Raw genomic sequence first — 17,716 nt, 5'->3', positions numbered from 1 at the left:
TATCTATGATAAAAAAGTAAAAACATATCACAATAAAATGATAAGTACTATCATTATTCTATATGAAGTAGTTTGTGTTATCCATGTGCATTTGCTCCAATGTGCAGTCTTTACACTATTCTACACGGGTTCCAGTCTTTCCTTTATGCATTCATGCATGTAACAAAAATCACGAAGGAAAAGACTGGTACCAATATATGGATAATGCTCTTCCTCAAATTCAGGAAAGGTTTATTCAAAACAACTGTAGCACTTGAGTCTCTTTCATGCTGTTTAATATATTGTCTAAACACATTCTATTTGTGTGAATACATGTAACACATGGTCACACACAGTGATGCACAGACACAAACACACACTAAAAACCACCCCATGCACTGCAACAAAGAGCTTGCTTCTCTCTACATCTTAAACCTTCCTCATATAACATACATTCAAACAGCTCAATGAACCCTCAAAGTATCAATTTGTGTTGGATAGTGCATTTATCCTGCAGTTCAATGAACCCTAAAAGTATCAATGTCCTCAGCTTAATTTTCTGTCACTATAAACAGTGCAAGTGTATGGGAGTGTACATTTATCCAGCAGTTAGACGAACTCTCACAGTATCAATGTCCCCAGCTTACTCATCTATCACTACAAGCAGTGCAAGTGTGTGGGAGTGTACATTTATCAAACAGTTCAATGAACCCTCAAAGTATCACTGTCTCAAGCTTAAAATGTTAAATCTTCTATCACTATAAGCAGTGCAAGAGAATGGGAGTGTACTTCGGCACCACCCAGTGTGACCGAAATCTGCTGAAACATGCAAATACAGATGCCAGATCCCAATGGCCACCTGGATGCTAGCCACCTTCTGGTGCTTATAAATAAGCCCACAGTCCACTCCCCTGTAATTAGATACAGTCTCCTTCCTGCCAAACAGGATCACTGAAAGTTCACTCCTTACGCATATGTTGATCCATTTGTATGCTCATCTCTTTCCCCTACAGCACACATCAGGCATCAACCCAAGGGAAATGAATGATTCTGCGTCAGGAAAGACTTCTGTTAGTTCTGAGAGGGTAGAGGGTGAGAGTTTTCAAGCATGCATGTCTGTAATGTGTGTCTGTCTTCTGTGAGTGTGCTCCTCTGCGTGTGCAAATAAACTGGATACATGACAGGTATCATCTTCATCTTCATCATAATTTTTACTGCTAATGGCTCTCTCATGCATGTGCACACACACACACACACACGAGCTTGCACACACACACGAGCTTGCACACACACAGCACACACACACACACACACACCACACACACACGCACACACACACACACAAACTCTAAATGACAGACAGCGACTGTGATGCAGACCACCACGGTGCCCAATTACAGTGATGGTCACCAGAGACATAAATCAGCTGCACCGCCTGAGGCTCCTGTTGTGTACAGAGCATGCCAAAGTCGTATGCAAATGACAGTCATCACATGACCTTGGTGGCCATGATGAAGGAGTCAAAGTCACACCATGTTATGGCCTATTAGCACCAGTCTTGTTTATTCTGCAGTCTCAGATGACAGCAGGTGGGGCTGAAACCTTGTGGTAATGTACCTGACAAGGGAGTGAGTATACGTGGGTTTGATTCCCATATATATATAGACCATCATTAGACCTTGTGTGGTGGTCTGGGTTACAGTCTTATGGGTGAGACGACAAACAGAGGTCCTGTTTGCATCATGCACTTTCTGAATGTAAAAGAACCCATGGCAACAACAGGACTGTCCCTGGCAAAATTCTGTAGAAAAATCCACTTTGACAGCAAAGCAAATGCACTTGCAGACAGGAAGAAGAAAAAGAAACGAAAAAAAACAACAACAACAACAACAAAAAATACCCCAAAACATGTGCAATGCAACTCTGTGGCAACACCTGAATTTCACAATGAGAAATCTGTTGTGACAAAATGTGATACAAATTGAAATACAATATCTATGCAATGTTAAAAAAAACAAAAACAAACAAACAAACAAACAAAAAAACTGAAGCAGGTGTCATGCGCCAAAAGGAAAGAGAAACATTCTTAACAGCTGGTGATGGATATGAAAATGAGAAACCTCAGGGAAAAAAAAGAAAAGAATATAACGAGACACAGGTACTGTTGGTCTGTATGACATGGCCTGAAGTTGACCTTGAGCAATGATGAAAACCATTTGCCATTTACAACACTGCATACTGATTATCACAGTGGATCTACTGATGCTATGGGAAGTAAACTGTTTGCATTAAAAAAACACCAAAAAACCAAAAAAAACAAAAACTGTGTGTGCGTGCATGCATGTGTGTGTGTGTGTGTGTGTCTGTGTGTGTGTGTGTGTGTTTATCAAGGCCAAAATAAGGATGGCATATTCTGTGATAATGAGCTGCTGCATCAAGAGATCTCCTTTCATCCAGCTTGTCTTGTCACCGTTGCTCACTCATTTCTCACATTACACAGCCTAAAAAGGAATGTTAAATAAATAGTGCTGAACCTTTATAAGCGGAGCTTTTTAACATCCTACGACTGCATGGCAGGATGGCATTTTCAGCAAATGATTATGTCTGTTTATGGCAGTCTAGGATTTGCATGTGTTCAGCATGGATCTGCGACAGTCAGGATTCAGCCGTTATGACATCACTCAAAATGATAGCTCTCTTCCTCCCACCAATCACTAAGACTTGCCAAGCATGCATATGCTCTGATAATTGCAGACAAAAAGAGGTAAGTGGAGGCTGCAGGTTGTGTGGAAGTCTGTCAGCCCTCCCTGTTTCTCCACGTTATTTTACCTTTTACCTTTGACTGAAAGTATATATCTATGTGACAGTTATTTTACCTTTTACCTTTGACTGAAAGTATATATCTATGTGACAGTTATTTTACCTTTTACCTTTGACTGAAAGTATATATCTATGTGACAGTTATTTTACCTTTTACCTTTGACTGAAAGTATATATCTATGTGACAGTTATTTTACCTTTTACCTTTGACTGAAAGTATATAGATATATATCTATGTGACAGTTATTTTACCTTTTACCTTTGACTGAAAGTATATATCTATGTGACAGTTATTTTTCCTTTTACCTTTGACTGAAAGTATATATCTATGTGACTCTATCTGTGTGTGTGTGTGTTGGAGGGGAATGGGGGGATGGAGGGGGAGGGGGCGGGGGGGCATGCTTCTGTATGTCTGGACATGTATCTGTATTTGTGCGCTTGCATGTGTCACTCTCTCACTCTTTCTCTCTCACACAGACATACACAGACACACACACACAAACCTACTGATCAGGGAGACTGACAGTCATAGACAACATCAGTACATGAAAGGAAGTGCTGATTACTGTCATTCATTTGCTGACAGACTTTCACTGTTTCAGGGAAAGAGCAGCTGCATGTCCAATCATTTGTCAGGACAATCTATGTATAGACAAAAAGTCACAGAAGGGAAGGTGGAATGGGAGAGGGGAGGGGAGGGGAGGGTAGGGGGTGGGCTTTTGGAGGGGGGTATTGGGAGTGGAAAAATCAATTGCCCAGTCAATAACAGACCATCCACCATCACCACCACATCAGTCCTCACCGTCCACCCACCTCTCTCATCTTGAGCATAGGAAAACAAAAGAGTCTTGACCCGTGGCATTTGAAAGGGGATCAGCTAGGTTTTTTTTTTCTCTTTCTTCGTTTGTTTGTTGTTGTTATTTCAAACAGGGAGGGGTTATCCCTTTTTCTGCTTTTTTTTTATTTTTTTTTTTTTTTTTAACTTCCTCTTCAGCCTCTCCCTCCCCAGCTTCCACTGTCAAGAAACCCAGAGGAAGATTTTTTCCAGCTGACCAAACTGGGGAGAAGCACGGGTCTTTCATCTTGTGTGTGTGTGTGTGTGTGTGTGTGTGTGTGTGTGTCGTGTGTGTGTGTTGTGTGTGTGTGTGTGTGTGTGTGTGTCTGTTTGTGTGCCTGTTTATGTGGAAGAGATCCTTGCTACACTTTACTTGCAGGCAAAAAGACATTTCGCAAGTGCACACAAACACACACTTCTCTGAGAGGGGAAAAAATGAACTAAGAGAGAGAGAGACAGTAATGGAGAGAGAGAGAGAGAGAGAGAGAGAGAGAGAGAGAGAGAGAGAAGGAGAATAAGAGAGGAGAGAAAGGAGAGGGGAGGAAACGAGAGAGAGAGAAGATGGAGAGAGAGTGAGAATGAAGGAGAGACATGGGAGAAAATGAATCATATATTCCAGCCTGTACTGAGAGCATGCTGGCTGAAAGACAGCATTAAATATGCTTCCATGATGCTACAGTCCTCAAGCTTTTGTCTCCAGCATCAAGACGCAGTGTTCTCCATGAAAGACATCTTACATAATATGATTTTTTATTTTGGAAAAGAGTTCCTGAAGCAATTCCATCAGCCAACACAAATCTCCTGTTCTCTCGCTCTGTGTGTGTGTGTGTGTGTGTAATTTCCTGTTCTCCCTTCTGTGCATGTGTGTGTGTGTGTGTGTGTGTGTGTGTGTGTGTGTGTGTGTGTGTGTACCCGAGTCAGTGGGCATGTGAGCACTTGCGCATCTTGACATGTCTGCATATCTATCTATCTATCTATTTATCTGTCTATAATAATAATAATAATAATAATGGGCATTTATGGCGCTTAATCTTACCAAAGTCCTAAGCACTTTCAAAAACAAAAATACAAATTGGACAAGTATACTGGGATGAAACAGCACAGGCATCAAGGGACAATCACTACTTCCACCACGATTTTGCCATTCTCTTATCACACACACAACAGACGCATATGCAGAAGGGACACACAAACTGGAGAGGAATGAAATAGAGATGTCAATCAGGATGTGAAAAGAGTAGTTTTAAAGAAGATTTGAAGAATGACACAAAAATCGAACTGTGTGTGTGTGTGTGTGTGTGTGTGTCACTATGTGTGATATGTGTACAACAACCCCATGCATGTTTCTCCACAGCTGAATCTCAAAATACATATACCATGCTCCAAGAGCAGCAGTGATTTCAATTCTGGCTCTTTCAATCACACGACTGTCATCAAAACTAATCATAATAAATCCAGACATACAACTAGCCACGCTGCTTTTTGATTAACTCTTATAGTGCAAGGGAAGAAGGTGGAAGAATGGGTAAGATGCTCAGCTGCCAATATAAAGAATCCCTGAGTGTGTGGGTTTGAATCCTGCTCTCACCCTTTCTCCCCATTTTGACTGGAAAATCAAACTGAGCATCTAGTCATTTGGATGAGACGATATATCGAGGTCCCATGTGCAACACGCACTTGGAGCACGGAGAAAGAACCCGTGGCAATGAGAGTGTTGTCCTCTGGCAAAATTCTGTAGAAGAAATCCACTCTGATAGGTGCACAAATATATATGCATCCATATTTTAGTTTTTCTGTCTTATGAAACAATTGAACTTGACAGGAAAAACTATACGAAGAAGTGCTTTTCCTTTATGTGCGGATGCACTCTACCACAAATTACAAACTTGCACTGTACAAAAAGCGCATGCTGCTCCTTCATTTTGCACTCTTGACATTATTTACAAGACCTGTGAGAAACTGCTTAAGTTTTATAAGTCAAAATACTGTTGTTGTTGTTTTTTATTTGTATCGTATGATTATTTGTTATGGCAGTCTATTTCATTATACACAATTAGTGGAATCAACTTGACCTATTTCTTTCCTTTTTCAATTTATGATGAGTCTGTTCTATCAATAATTTAATCATTTAGCTACACTGGTTTGTCACAATGTCGTTTTTCTATTGATTTGTTTACTAATTTTACTTACTTTTTTTTTTATATCACTTCTTTTATTTCTTCATCATTTGCTGAAAAAAATCTTCAGAATTGTTCACAGACCAGAAACTCTGCCCTTTTGCACCAGTTCAATCAGATAAGCTAAGGTTCCATCAGTGCACATGAAAGTGTTTTGTCTGTGGTTGGGGAATTAACCAATCCATTTTCCTGCCAGATGGGTGACTTCCTCTGCAGGCCAGACTTCTGTCCATTAACTCAACAGCAGAAAGAAAATCAATCACCAGACCTGCATCCATTTTCTCCTTCTTGGGTTGTCCAGGATACCAGACACTCTTCAGTCTCTTGACAGGTTTTTTTTGTTGTTTTTTTGTTTTTAAATCTCTCTCCATCAAAGTAAAGAAAACTAATTCTTCATCCCTCTGCTCCAGAGAAAGCCCAGAGGGTAAGCTAGGAATCTGGATGGTGTTTGCTTTTCTTTTTAAATCTAACTTCTAATGAAAACCAAGAACAGAACTCCACATTCCTGCAAGTGTTTTTGTTTGTTTTTAAAGGGAGAATACAGAAATGAAGAGACAAGGCAAAAGATGCCCTGAAGCTTCTTCAAGAAAACAAAACCCACAACGAAATTGGAAAGCTATTTTTATGCCATTTCAACACAATGTAATTTCATGCTTTTTCCAGTGCATCAACATGATCAAGTGAATAGAAAAAAAATGAACAAACGAATAAATAACTGAACCGATAACAAAGAAAATAAACAACAAATGACTACACCTCTAAATGGAAAGGTGTACATGAAATAGAAAGGAGTCTTTCTTCCAAATAATGTTACTAATTAGTTTTTATCATAAGTTCACCATGCCCAGTATGTCTGTTTTTCATAAAGAAGTGGAAAGCATAAAAAGTCTAGGTTTAACTTTTATTTCAATCTTTGAAACTGATGTGCAATTGGGATGGGGTGCCAGTATCTCTCTCTCTCTCTCTCTCTCTCTCTCTCTCTCTCTATATATATATATATATATATATATATATACACTGACATTCAGGTCACTGAGGTGGTCAACTGACATGGTCTGTTGAACTCTTGTGAGACTGACTAACAAACTGCTGAGTAAAGACAGAGCCCTGCCATCACTGGAAATTCTGCAGCCAACTGCTACAAAGCTAGACGTTGAGATAGCATGAGGCTTAACTGAGCTGGTCATCAAACAGTTGACTGGTTTAGTGGTTAATAGCTGGGACTGACAGGACAGGTCACCAGCTGCTTGCAGACAAAAGAAACACTCATGAGACACATCGATTAATGTGATGACAGAATAATAACTAAGGAAATAGTGGGCTGGGAAGGCTGGGAACATACTGCATTAGGATTGCATGATAAATGGAGCTCCTGGATCTAGGCTTAGCCAGAAAAGGTCTCCAGACTGACTTTACACACATGCCTTTGATGCGCAATGTCTTCAAACAGTGTGTGCCTCTATTTCTCTGTATATGCCTCTGGGTGTACATACCATATGGCCTGCTACTCAATCAGTCAATGTATGTTATCTGATGATCTTTGCTTTCTGGTCCCTCATTTCTAGCTACAAGGGTCACGTGATCCTTGGTTTCCTCTACCTATGTAAGTTCTGTATAATTATTTTGAATGAAACCTACACAAACCATTATCTGAGGGAAAAAGTGTTATTTTCATTCATGTTAAAGAGACTGAATAAAAAGAACTAGTGCCTAGGGTGACTTGACCTTCCAGTCTAAAGACTGACTAAACTATAAGAAGGTCCCACAGCCTTTTATGGATCATCAGCACAGTGAATTCATATCCACTGTGTCTATCACTATATATACACAGGAAGGCAGGGCCCAATTCTCTCCTACTGCAATTTCAACTTCCCCAAACCAAAGTCAGGTACCCATTCATACCTAGGTGGAGTGAGGAAAATCAAGTAAAGCACCTTTCCCAAGAACACAACATGCACCAGGTCGAAATGGGGGATCAAACCCTGACCAGTGGATCAAAAGTCTGATTCTGCCATGGCACCTCTAAAAAAAAAAAGAAAAAAAAAAAAAGTAGTAAAAACTGAAAAAAGGTACATGTTTCTTATAAGTTATATATGGATCTATAGCACAGTTTTCAATGACTGGATCTGATTCCATCGCACACACACTGGCGCACACATATATAGAACTTTGTACTGACAGGTTTATACCACAGATGCTTTTCTTTTTTGAGATGGGGTATGGTGATCTGGTTAATTGTAAAAGATGATGCTAAACACAACAACAATTAAGTTGTGTATTCTATCACTTTTTTGTCACAACAGATTTTTCTTTGCGTATTATTGGGCTGTGTGCCCAGACCATCACTCATGGTTATAATAGTGAAATGGGTTGTAAAATTACCCTGGCCTGTATATATATGAGTCTCAAACCCATGGACACTTAACTTTATATATATATATATATACACACACACACATATGTGAGAGAGAGAGAGAGAGAGACAGAGACAGAGAATGAGAGACAGAGAGAGAGCAAGATTGCGAGCAATCTCTTTTTGTTAAAAGTCCTAAATGAGAACAGTAAAAAAAAGAATTTCATCTGTAACAAATTCTGTAAGTTTGATTTTCAAATTTCTCATTAAAGAGAAATGGTAACAATATTACACTGAAGATACAATTTTATTTAAATAGGAAATAATTATGCCAATTAAGAACATCATAAATGTTCAGCATACTGTTTTTAAGAGTTTATTTTCATCATGATTATATGGAAATAAAAGAATATATAAATTTATAGTTAAAAAAACCCAAACAAACAAACAAACAAACAAAAAAAAAACCAAACAAACAAACAACAAAAAAACAAACAAAACAAAAAATAATAAAAAATCAAATTGCATGGGCACAATGTATCAAAAAAATAAAATAAAATAAATGGGGGGTTGGGGGTGGGGGTGTCAAAAAAAAAGAAGAAAAAAAAAGAGTTATAAGCAATCAAATGGATGAGATACTCTGAGACTGACAGTGAGAGCTCGATATGTACACATAGAGAGACCATCTGGTGACCATGCAATGACTTACTTGCAATATGTTTTCCCGGTTCTTCTGTCATCTCAATCACAATCAGTTCTCTGCCTTCTACCGAGGTTTCTGTCAGGTTGTACAGTCTGGTAATTTCGGGACATTTCTCATTCACCTCGCGCAGAATGGCCACCGTGGCTGGATGGTCATGGTGGATGTATTCGAAAGTGTCTTTCTGGATTTTAGCACCCAGCGAAAAACAAGCGAAGGCCAAGAGAAGGGCGTGTTCAAGTAGCCAGCTCTTTCCCATTTTTGTTGCGTAAATTCTGCTTGTTCGGATAAATTCTTCTTTGTTTCTGAATGTCGGGGTTGTCACGGAGAAGAGATGGTAAACTGTCTTCTCTCTGTGACAGCTGGCTGCTTTTGTTTTCAACCCACGTAAAGCGTCATTAGTGATAATTTATCCATTGACGTCAGTTTCGCGTCAAACAGGGATCTATCATTGTTTATAGCAGATGTAGATGTCGTTAAGTCAACATACATAAAATTTGTAGAAATTTCGTGTAAATAAATGTTTGATAAATAATACAATTCAAAGAAAATATCCTGGTATATAATATTAATCGTATTCATGCGCTTAATTAGTTTGTTGATTGTCCGATCGAAAGACGCAGACAATTGCTCCCTGCGCGAGCGCGCCTGACATCCCAGAGCAGCATGGCTTTCGCTTTCAAGACCGCGCTGGCACTGCGCGTCAGCTCAAAAGTATTCGTGGACACATCGAGATCTCGACCACACATATTTTTAACGGCACTTGGGTGTGTGTTTAATTCAGGCGAAATAAGATCGCAGCCTTGTTTGTTTCTGATTAAGTTGTTTATCTAAGCTGTTGCATGGCCGTTGGGATTGTCTGAAATTATGGAAGAAACGAAACAAGGAGATCGATCTGCCACAAGAAATAGATTTCATTGATTTAAAAAAAAAAAAATGTTTACAGTGGACATGTGACATTATCGGTGATTTATTTTATGGTTAGAACTTCTTAAGTCCAGGATGACCTAGACAACCTGCATCAGTGGTCTAGAGAGTGGCTCCTACACTTCTATCCAGAAAAATGCAGTGTAATGAAGCTAGGAAACTGCAAATCGGAAGCGATCTACTACATGAAAGGGAAAAACAACAACGGGACGGAATACAACCTGGCACTTGCTGAGGCCTAAAACGTCTGATCCAGTTCAAGTCCGGTTCAAGTTCAAGGAATTTCTAACCCTATTGGCCTATAAAGGAGATTGCTGTTGTGGTCTGACCACCAGTTCTCAGTTTCAGCTTCTCAAGGAGGCGTTACTGCGTTCAGACAAAGCCATATACGTTACACCACATCTGTTAAGCACATGATTATACAGCAACGTAAGTCAACGTGCAGCACACGGAATCTCGGTTTATCGTCCCATTCAAATGACTGGTCCTTCAGTTCGGTTTTCCAGTCAAACCTGAGGAAAAGTTCGAGAGCAGGAATCGAACCAACACCTTCATGGACACTGTACTGGCAGATAAGCGGCTATGACCATTCTTCCACCTTCCTCCTCTGAACATCTCCCCCCTCTCTCTCTCTCTTTCTCTCTCCCACTACGGAGAAATATTGTTACAAATAAATGGCACAGATCTACTCTAACGTGTCATATATGAAAAATATTTATCTGGTATCTAATTCTTCTGAAGACCACAATGATATGAAATACTATACTCCACAAGTCTAACAACAGTCCTGCTGACAAACACCCTAATCCCCATTCTCCCAGCAAGCAGTTTGATATGTACCAAATAGACATCTGTACACTTTTGTACATGCCGTACACACACACACACACACACACACACACACACACACACACTTCCTGGGATATATTCCCCACTCCTACTCAGTTAACTCCTAATATGCACATCAAGTAGCATGCAGTCAAAATGGAGGTGGAATACAATGCCCTCAAACAATTGGGAGCAGGTATTGTGCATGCTTTATATATCATGCTTTATATTTTGCTACAGAATTTTGCCAGATGACAACACTCTCATTGCCATGTGTTCTTTTTCAGTGCACTAGGTGAGTGCTTCACACGGAACCTTGATTTATAATCTCATTCGAATGACTAGATGCTTAGTTTGATTTTCCTGCCAAACCTGGGAGAAGAAGTGAGAGCAGGATTCGAACCCATACCCTCATGGATTCACTGTATTGGCAAACAAGGGTTTTAACCATTCTGCCACTTTCCTCCCCAAAGACATATCGAGAGTGAAAGAGAGTATATAATGTTTTTTAAAAACACACACGATATATAGCCTTTTCTTTGGCATCATTTGCAGAGCACACAATCAGCAGTGTTGTCAGATCAGTAACTCACAGCCTTTCTGGAAGTCCCTCCAACCTCCAAAGAGGCCGCCAGGGGCCTTTTTGAAGTTCATGAATCAGAGGTCACAAGAAATTACTGCCAAATTCCCAGGTATATGTATCTCTTTACATAAGTACATGTATTCAGTCTCAGTTTAGAGTGGAATTGATGGGTGGTTGATTCTGCATTTCTTCCCATGTAGTCTTATAAAAGCACCATTTACAATGGTTATTGAAAAATTGTAATAAATACTTTTACTTTCAGCCAGACATGCAGTATATACAGGGAGTTTGTTTTTTGGTTTTTACTTGCAGATAGGTTTCTCATAGTGGGAAATAAAATTTTCTTTTACCTTGCACTGTTGTAGCAATTTACATTTGTTTTTTCTCCAACTATGACTTTGAAAATTGTATTTTCAACATTATGGAAAAAATATAAGGTATAGAGATGGTTAATCTACATTGTGAAATGTTGATATTGAAGTTTAAGCACTATATCAGATGCTCTCAGACTGTCTTTCTTTGCAGATGCTAGTCATGTAGAGCGGTGCAAAATTGCTGGACAATTGTGGCGCAATTTAGATTCTGATGAGAAAAATGTAAGTTGATAGCAAAAGTTTTTAGTTTACTGTTGTATTGTCTTTTCTGATTGCCTTATGTCTCAATTGGTGGAAGATTTGATAATATGGGAAAAAAAATGAAAGAAAGAAAGAAAAAGGAAACAAAGAATGAAAGAGGAGAAAAAGAACTACATGTACTAGAAAAATTCAATGCTAGATCTTATGATCCAGATGAGAAATTGTGAGTACACAAATGCTATAAATTAATCTCAGTAAAACAGCCAGGAAACTTATCTTGAAGAAAATGCATACACTTGAAGAATACAATGCAAAAATCAGCTGCAATTTGCAAGAAACAAAAATGGATGCATTATTACTGCTGATAATGAATATGGGCATTTAACAAGATTTTTAAAATGTGGATATTACCAGTAACTTTCTTATTCTAGGTGGCCTTGTTTGTAGTAGAATTTGATTTCTTTCTGGTGAGAGACTGTCATCATGAAAGTACTGTTTCAGACTCTAAAGCTGGGTGCCAGGGAAGAGCTGCAGGACTATCATAAAAAATACCAGACTTTTCTGGAGCAACTGAACTGCCAGGAAACAGTGCAGTTCCTACAAGGGAAGAAGGACAAAAGAAAAAAGAAAGCATTTAGCAAACGAAAAAAGGTAGGAAATAATCAGTGCAAGCATTCATATTAGAAGTGTTAATTAAAAACAACAACAAAAACCCACACACATAAAAACAACAACAAAACATAGAGTTGTCAGTAAATGCCAAAATCTTAATAAAAGTAAACCATTTCAGACAAAGTTATAAAATGGTATAAAGTTCTTCAGTCTGCCCTGTGTCCATTTTGGGTCTTCACTCGATTTTCTTCTATGATTCTAGAGTTGAAGACCTCAAAGAATGGGGTGTGATAGTTGAAAAGTTATCTTAGGAGTTGGCAGAGGTTATATTTACACTTTGTGGTATAATGTGGCCTCTTCTTTTTATCTGGACAGGAATTTCAGAGGTTAGGTAGACCCAAGAAGCCTCCAAACTGCTTCAGTCTGTACATCAAGGAAACACGTGCACAGCAAGGCCGTGCTGACCCTCCAGTAAGTTTAATTTCTGTTTGTTGTACACATGTGAATATAGTATTTCAAATCTGTGAGCTTTTTTTTTTATTTTTTTTTTTTAAATTCACTTTTACGCTTTAACATTAGAAGCAATTCTAGTACGTTATGCAAATGTCCAGTCCTGTTAAGTTACAGTTTGTTTCTCCATTGAAAGTTGTTGGTATTTCGAGTAAAGACTTCAGAGTTTCTTTCTCCATTGAAATTTACCAGTTGTTTTGTTTGTTTGTTTGAATAAATGGACCTGCCCCTGACTATAATTTGTCTGTGGGAAGTATATCCTCTCAACGTATTTCTAAATAATACATGGTGGTATGATATTTTAATTAAAAACTTAAGATGGGTAAAATTTGTCTCATTCCTCAGATGGATAAGATGGTAAAATTAAAAGAAGAAAAAGAACAGAAGAACCATGTTTAATTATGGTCTTATAATCAACATGGAAAAAATGCTCAAGTTCCATCTCTGTGATGAATTCAGAGAATGATTCAAAGTAAGATTATTATTTTTTTAATTAAAAAAAGAAAGGAAAAAAAAGGGAGAATACAAAGAAGGATCAAATCTTTGACAGACGCTATTCATGTTTTAAATAAGCTTGTGTTAAAGCCTTAGTTTTCTGCTTGTACTATATCTGCAGATTTTTGTTGCAGGGTTTTTTGCAAGGCCTGGTGCAGTCTTGGAAACTAATGTCTGAGAATGAGAAAGAAGTAAGTGCTGCCAATACTTTACAACAATTTAGCATGCTCAGACTTTTTAGTAATGCTGGTAATTATTACCTTTCACACTCAAATGTTTGTATTGTAATGAAGTCTTTCAGTTCAGTGCTCAGTATTTATGATGGTGCGAAATCAATAAACAAAACTTGGTCTTTATCCTCAGAAGCATGGTTGTGTGGATCAAAATCTTGTTAAGCTACTTTGGATCAGTTTCTGTCAACCAAAATTATTAACCCCTAGGCTGCCTATATGATGGGATAACTCGTCAGTGCAAATACGTATGCTTCGCTGCCACACTGACCAGATAACTCATCATTGAAATATTCTGACTTTTCCCTGGTTTGCATTCACTTAGTTGACAAAAATACTGGTAGCTTTAGCTTGGGGAATCTTTCTAGATCCTATTCATAGCTAGAAACACCACTATCTATGTCATGAGGCAGTCCTTTATTTGAATGTTTTGGTTGTGTTATTGCCACAGTGTTTTGCCTGGCTCCTGTCCTCGCTCGCTCGACAAAATGTCCGACTGACACCATGCCCAAGACATGCGATTATGGCGAACTAAATCAACTAAGATTGCTTTCTTTAGCTGATGCCCAGAAAAAATTGAAGCGTAAATTCGAAGGAGAAGACAGTGATGAACATTTATAGGATGATTTGATGGAAAATAAAGGGAGCAATCAAGAGAGTGGCTAAGATACGACTATCAGTGAGTGATGCCGACTGTACAATTGTAGTAGGGGACAGAAAGTGACTGAATTATTAGCAGGACACAGTGTGAGCGATTTTCTTGGCACTCAGCCAACGCGGTCTGATGAGAACCGGATAAAGTGACTGTGTGAGAGGGGTGAAGAGGAGGGGGATGGAGACAGGGGGCGTGGCCTCACATCCATCTTATCACTTGGAGAAGTCACAATGCACTGTGTATCTGTCTTTTTTTTCTTTTTTTTTTCTTTTTTTTTTGTGGCTGTTCTTGTATAATTTTGTGTGTGCAGATATTATCCATTTGTCCAGAAAATATTATATTTTCGTGCAAATTATCTGACTAATGTTTGTAATGAACAAGTTAAAAATGTGACAAAAAACAAAACACTGATTTCAAAACAACAGCATGTCACTGAAAATATATAAAATGGGAAAACATCATGTGTTTTGTATTTTTTATTCATTTACCTTTCAGAAAATATATACTTTTATGGGTCTTTCTCCAATAACAAAGAGCACAGAATTTTTCTGAAAATTTACACCCGTTTTTTTTTTGGAAAAACCCTGGCAAATAGATTCCACTGAAATCTTATTTTCCTGGCAGCAAAAGGGTTAATGAGGACTTGGATTTGTTTGCTTTCTGATCCACAAGAACAGTGAAAAGGAAAAAAAAATGTGGCTTTTTTTGCGCAGCTGTGTGGTACATAATCAAAACGTTGTGTGGGTTGTATGTGGGGTCATCACAATTTTACAGATAAAGGTTTACTACAAATATTTTAATTTTAAAGATTTGTTGTTAAAAGAAATATTCATACGCCTATTTACATGTGTACCATTTTCAGCATCATGCTTTTTTTTTTCAGATCTACAGAACAAAAGCCAACAGAGAGAAGGGAAAATATGAGCAGGAGATGACAAGATGGGAGCAGAAAATGAAGCACATGGGCCGTGAGGACCTCATTCGCAAAAAGTCCGTTAACAAACCAGCCTCATCCACAAAGACAACTGGCAAGAAGACAGGAAGATAGTCCCTGTTAAAAACTGTTGCACAGGAAACTGCTAAGACAGTGCTGATAAAATGATTATTCCTGAAGAATGAATGGATTGTTATAAATTGTGTGTGTGTGTGTGTGATTGTTGAGCAATGTCTTCTCCAGTTTTTTATTTCAATTTTATTTTTCATCTGTGTTCACCATTGTGACTTCTAAGTGTCCGTATGTGTGGTATGAGTGTATGCAGTGGAGGTGCCATCTTCTGCAGATATATTTATTTAGATAAGAATGCTGTAAAGGTTTATCTTATTTTCTGCTCACATTGAAATGCCTGCTTTGAGTTGTTCCTTCCTCTCAAACATTACTTCTGAACAAATATTTGGTTGAAGGGTAAAGCAGTGAATTAGTTTATAAGTTTACTGTGGCCTATGCATATTTTACTTAAGCAGTTGAAGGAAGACAATGCACAGTGGAGAAATATTGTGATAAAATAAAAAATGAAGAAATATTTACCTTCCAAAATGTACATACCATGTATCTTGTTTTCAGTGCAAATAACACCAGATAGAGCTGTACAGAGATGACATGAGCACAATAAAAAAAAAAAAAAGTTGTCATAGTGAACTCAGATTTGTCAGCCAAAAGGAATTGGGTGTGAAAGTGTAAATGCACATGCATACGGGTGGGAGTGTTCACTTCCTGTTGCAAAAATGAAAAATAGTACAGACTGACAAAATAAAATAGAATTCAGGTGAAAATGAAGACAAAATAGCACATTGTACCATGCTGACCAACCTGAATGCAGTTTTATTTTCAAAGTGTCAAAGTGTGCAGACTGATTTACATCATTCATTCATCATTATGCCCATCGCTCCAACACTTTGACTGATTTACGTACACTGCACAAAATCTGCTGTTCAATACAGTATGGTGTATGATGGGTACTTAGAAGCTCAAGTGCAGTACACTGCATTGTAGCACACTACGCATACTTACAGCATAGTGCATGATGAACACCAAATAGAGTGCAGTACAGATAGAATGTAGGCCAGTGCCTTCCAGCACACTGATAAGCTTGAGAAATTAGAGTTAGAAATCCTCTTACTGTCACAAGCTGAAGTTTCATTTCCTGGGTGTTGCAAGGTATGCTATCAACTGTGAACACCTTGACTGTCAACTTTCTTTTTTGTGTGATTGTACGTGTCAGTTCTGCCACTCTTTTCTGATCACTGCCCATGCACAGGTAGTTTTGCCTCCAACATTAACTGTGGCACCTTGGAAGTGAGGTTATTAACAGTGGGTGGACACTGGTTGCCTAATCTGTAGAGTTATTTGAACCAAGAGTAATTTAAAAAAAAAAAAAGGAACCCACCAGCTGCCGTGGCGAAGTGGTTAGCGTCGCGGACTGACGGCTGGGAGGATGTGGGTTCGAATCCCAGCGGAGGTGTGTTTTTCGGCCCGTGGCCGGCTCCTACCCAGACTTGAGTGTGCTGTTTAAATGGGGAGACTGGGACCACACAGTCGAGTGTCATCCACTTCAAGGATGCGTCTTTGGGTGTGTTGCTCTAATTACCTGACCAAGACTGCAAGTGTCTGTATCTCTCGGGCCTGGTTAACGCCGGGGTATCATTATGACAGGAAGCGTAGAGTATATCCTTGTCACGCAGTCCCAAACCAAAATGGACCTCCATAGCAACATCGTCATCATCATCGTCATCCTCCTTCATCGTCATCAATATAAACAAAATAGTCTCAAAGTCCGTGGCCTTTCATGCCCTGCTGTCATGGTGACCTCAGTTTCGATACCCCTCCACTTCCATACTTGGGGTGAGTCCAGTCAATGTCGTCAGTGTCAGCGGATTCATGGGGGGCTGTTGTTTGAGGGACGTGGTGGCGGTCTCCACTCTGGGAGGGGCGCTCACTCAGTCTGGCTCCACGACTAAGCCATTATTGTCGTTTGTAGGGGGCTTAGTAGGTGGTGTCCTAAGTACATTAAAACGGAACAGGCACCACTAAACACCATGGAGGTGACACAGCAGCAGTGCAGGGTCTCCTCTGGTGTGTGGCCTCCTGGCGACCTAAAATTGATGGTTCCCTGTGGACCGCTGACGCTGGAACTGTGACGGACGAACCCAGGTGTGGCCATGTATGGGGGAATCTAAATGAGCGGCGTGGGAGTAATGCCACTGAAACGGTGCAGGTGATGGGGCAGCACAAAAAAAAAGAACCTGCCCCCCCCCCGCCCCCCCATTTTTTTTTCACTTTATACATACATGTATTTCATTGTGATACTGTTATTCACTAGCTGATACAAAATTTTGGGCTTCATGATGCAACCTCAATTCTGCTTTCTGTGATGATTTGTTCAATCTTATCAATCACAGATTTTAACAGGACACTTTATCAGTTTATGCCAACAATAATA

At 39.1% G+C, this 17,716-nt stretch overlaps 2 protein-coding genes across 4 annotated transcripts in view; one reads left to right on the top strand and one right to left on the bottom strand.

The window, feature by feature from the left end:
- The window catches only part of LOC143292810 (carboxypeptidase E-like), a 29,412-nt gene extending 20,160 nt beyond the window's left edge, over positions 1 to 9,252 (bottom strand). The window contains exon 1 of the mRNA XM_076603401.1: positions 8,874 to 9,252. Within this exon, the coding sequence (XP_076459516.1) occupies positions 8,874 to 9,123 (250 nt within the window). The 5' untranslated portion in view covers positions 9,124 to 9,252. The remainder of the gene's footprint in view (positions 1 to 8,873) is intronic.
- A 257-nt stretch (positions 9,253 to 9,509) lies between these two features.
- Positions 9,510 to 15,894, top strand: LOC143292011 (transcription factor A, mitochondrial-like). 3 transcript variants are annotated; one of them, XM_076602171.1, is made up of 7 exons: positions 9,510 to 9,631; positions 11,175 to 11,311; positions 11,728 to 11,798; positions 12,279 to 12,428; positions 12,765 to 12,860; positions 13,529 to 13,585; positions 15,163 to 15,894. In XM_076602171.1, exons 1-7 carry the CDS (start codon positions 9,531 to 9,533, stop codon positions 15,325 to 15,327), a joined length of 777 nt encoding a protein of 258 aa, XP_076458286.1. In that variant the 5' UTR covers positions 9,510 to 9,530; the 3' UTR covers positions 15,328 to 15,894. The 3 variants fall into 3 exon arrangements, with proteins under 3 accessions (XP_076458286.1, XP_076458285.1, XP_076458287.1); XM_076602170.1 differs by lacking the exon at positions 9,510 to 9,631 and adding an exon at positions 9,644 to 10,353; XM_076602172.1 differs by lacking the exons at positions 9,510 to 9,631; positions 12,279 to 12,428 and adding an exon at positions 9,644 to 10,353.
- Positions 15,895 to 17,716: the final 1,822 nt, after the last annotated feature.

The sequence above is a fragment of the Babylonia areolata genome, chromosome 18 (assembly GCF_041734735.1).
Source record: "Babylonia areolata isolate BAREFJ2019XMU chromosome 18, ASM4173473v1, whole genome shotgun sequence".
Classification (NCBI taxonomy): Eukaryota; Metazoa; Mollusca; class Gastropoda; order Neogastropoda; family Buccinidae; genus Babylonia; species Babylonia areolata.
Note: the sequence above shows the minus strand (reverse complement) of the source record. Positions and strands in the feature narration are given on the sequence as shown.

Coding starts and splice junctions, on each gene's coding strand:
- LOC143292011 (XM_076602170.1), top strand. CDS start 10,205: ATGATTATACAGCAACGTAAGTCAACGTGCAGCACACGGAATCTCGGT. Junction 11,312..11,727: donor AATTACTGCCAAATTCCCAG/GTATATGTATCT, acceptor CTTTCTTTGCAG/ATGCTAGTCATGTAGAGCGG. Junction 12,429..12,764: donor CATTTAGCAAACGAAAAAAG/GTAGGAAATAAT, acceptor TTATCTGGACAG/GAATTTCAGAGGTTAGGTAG.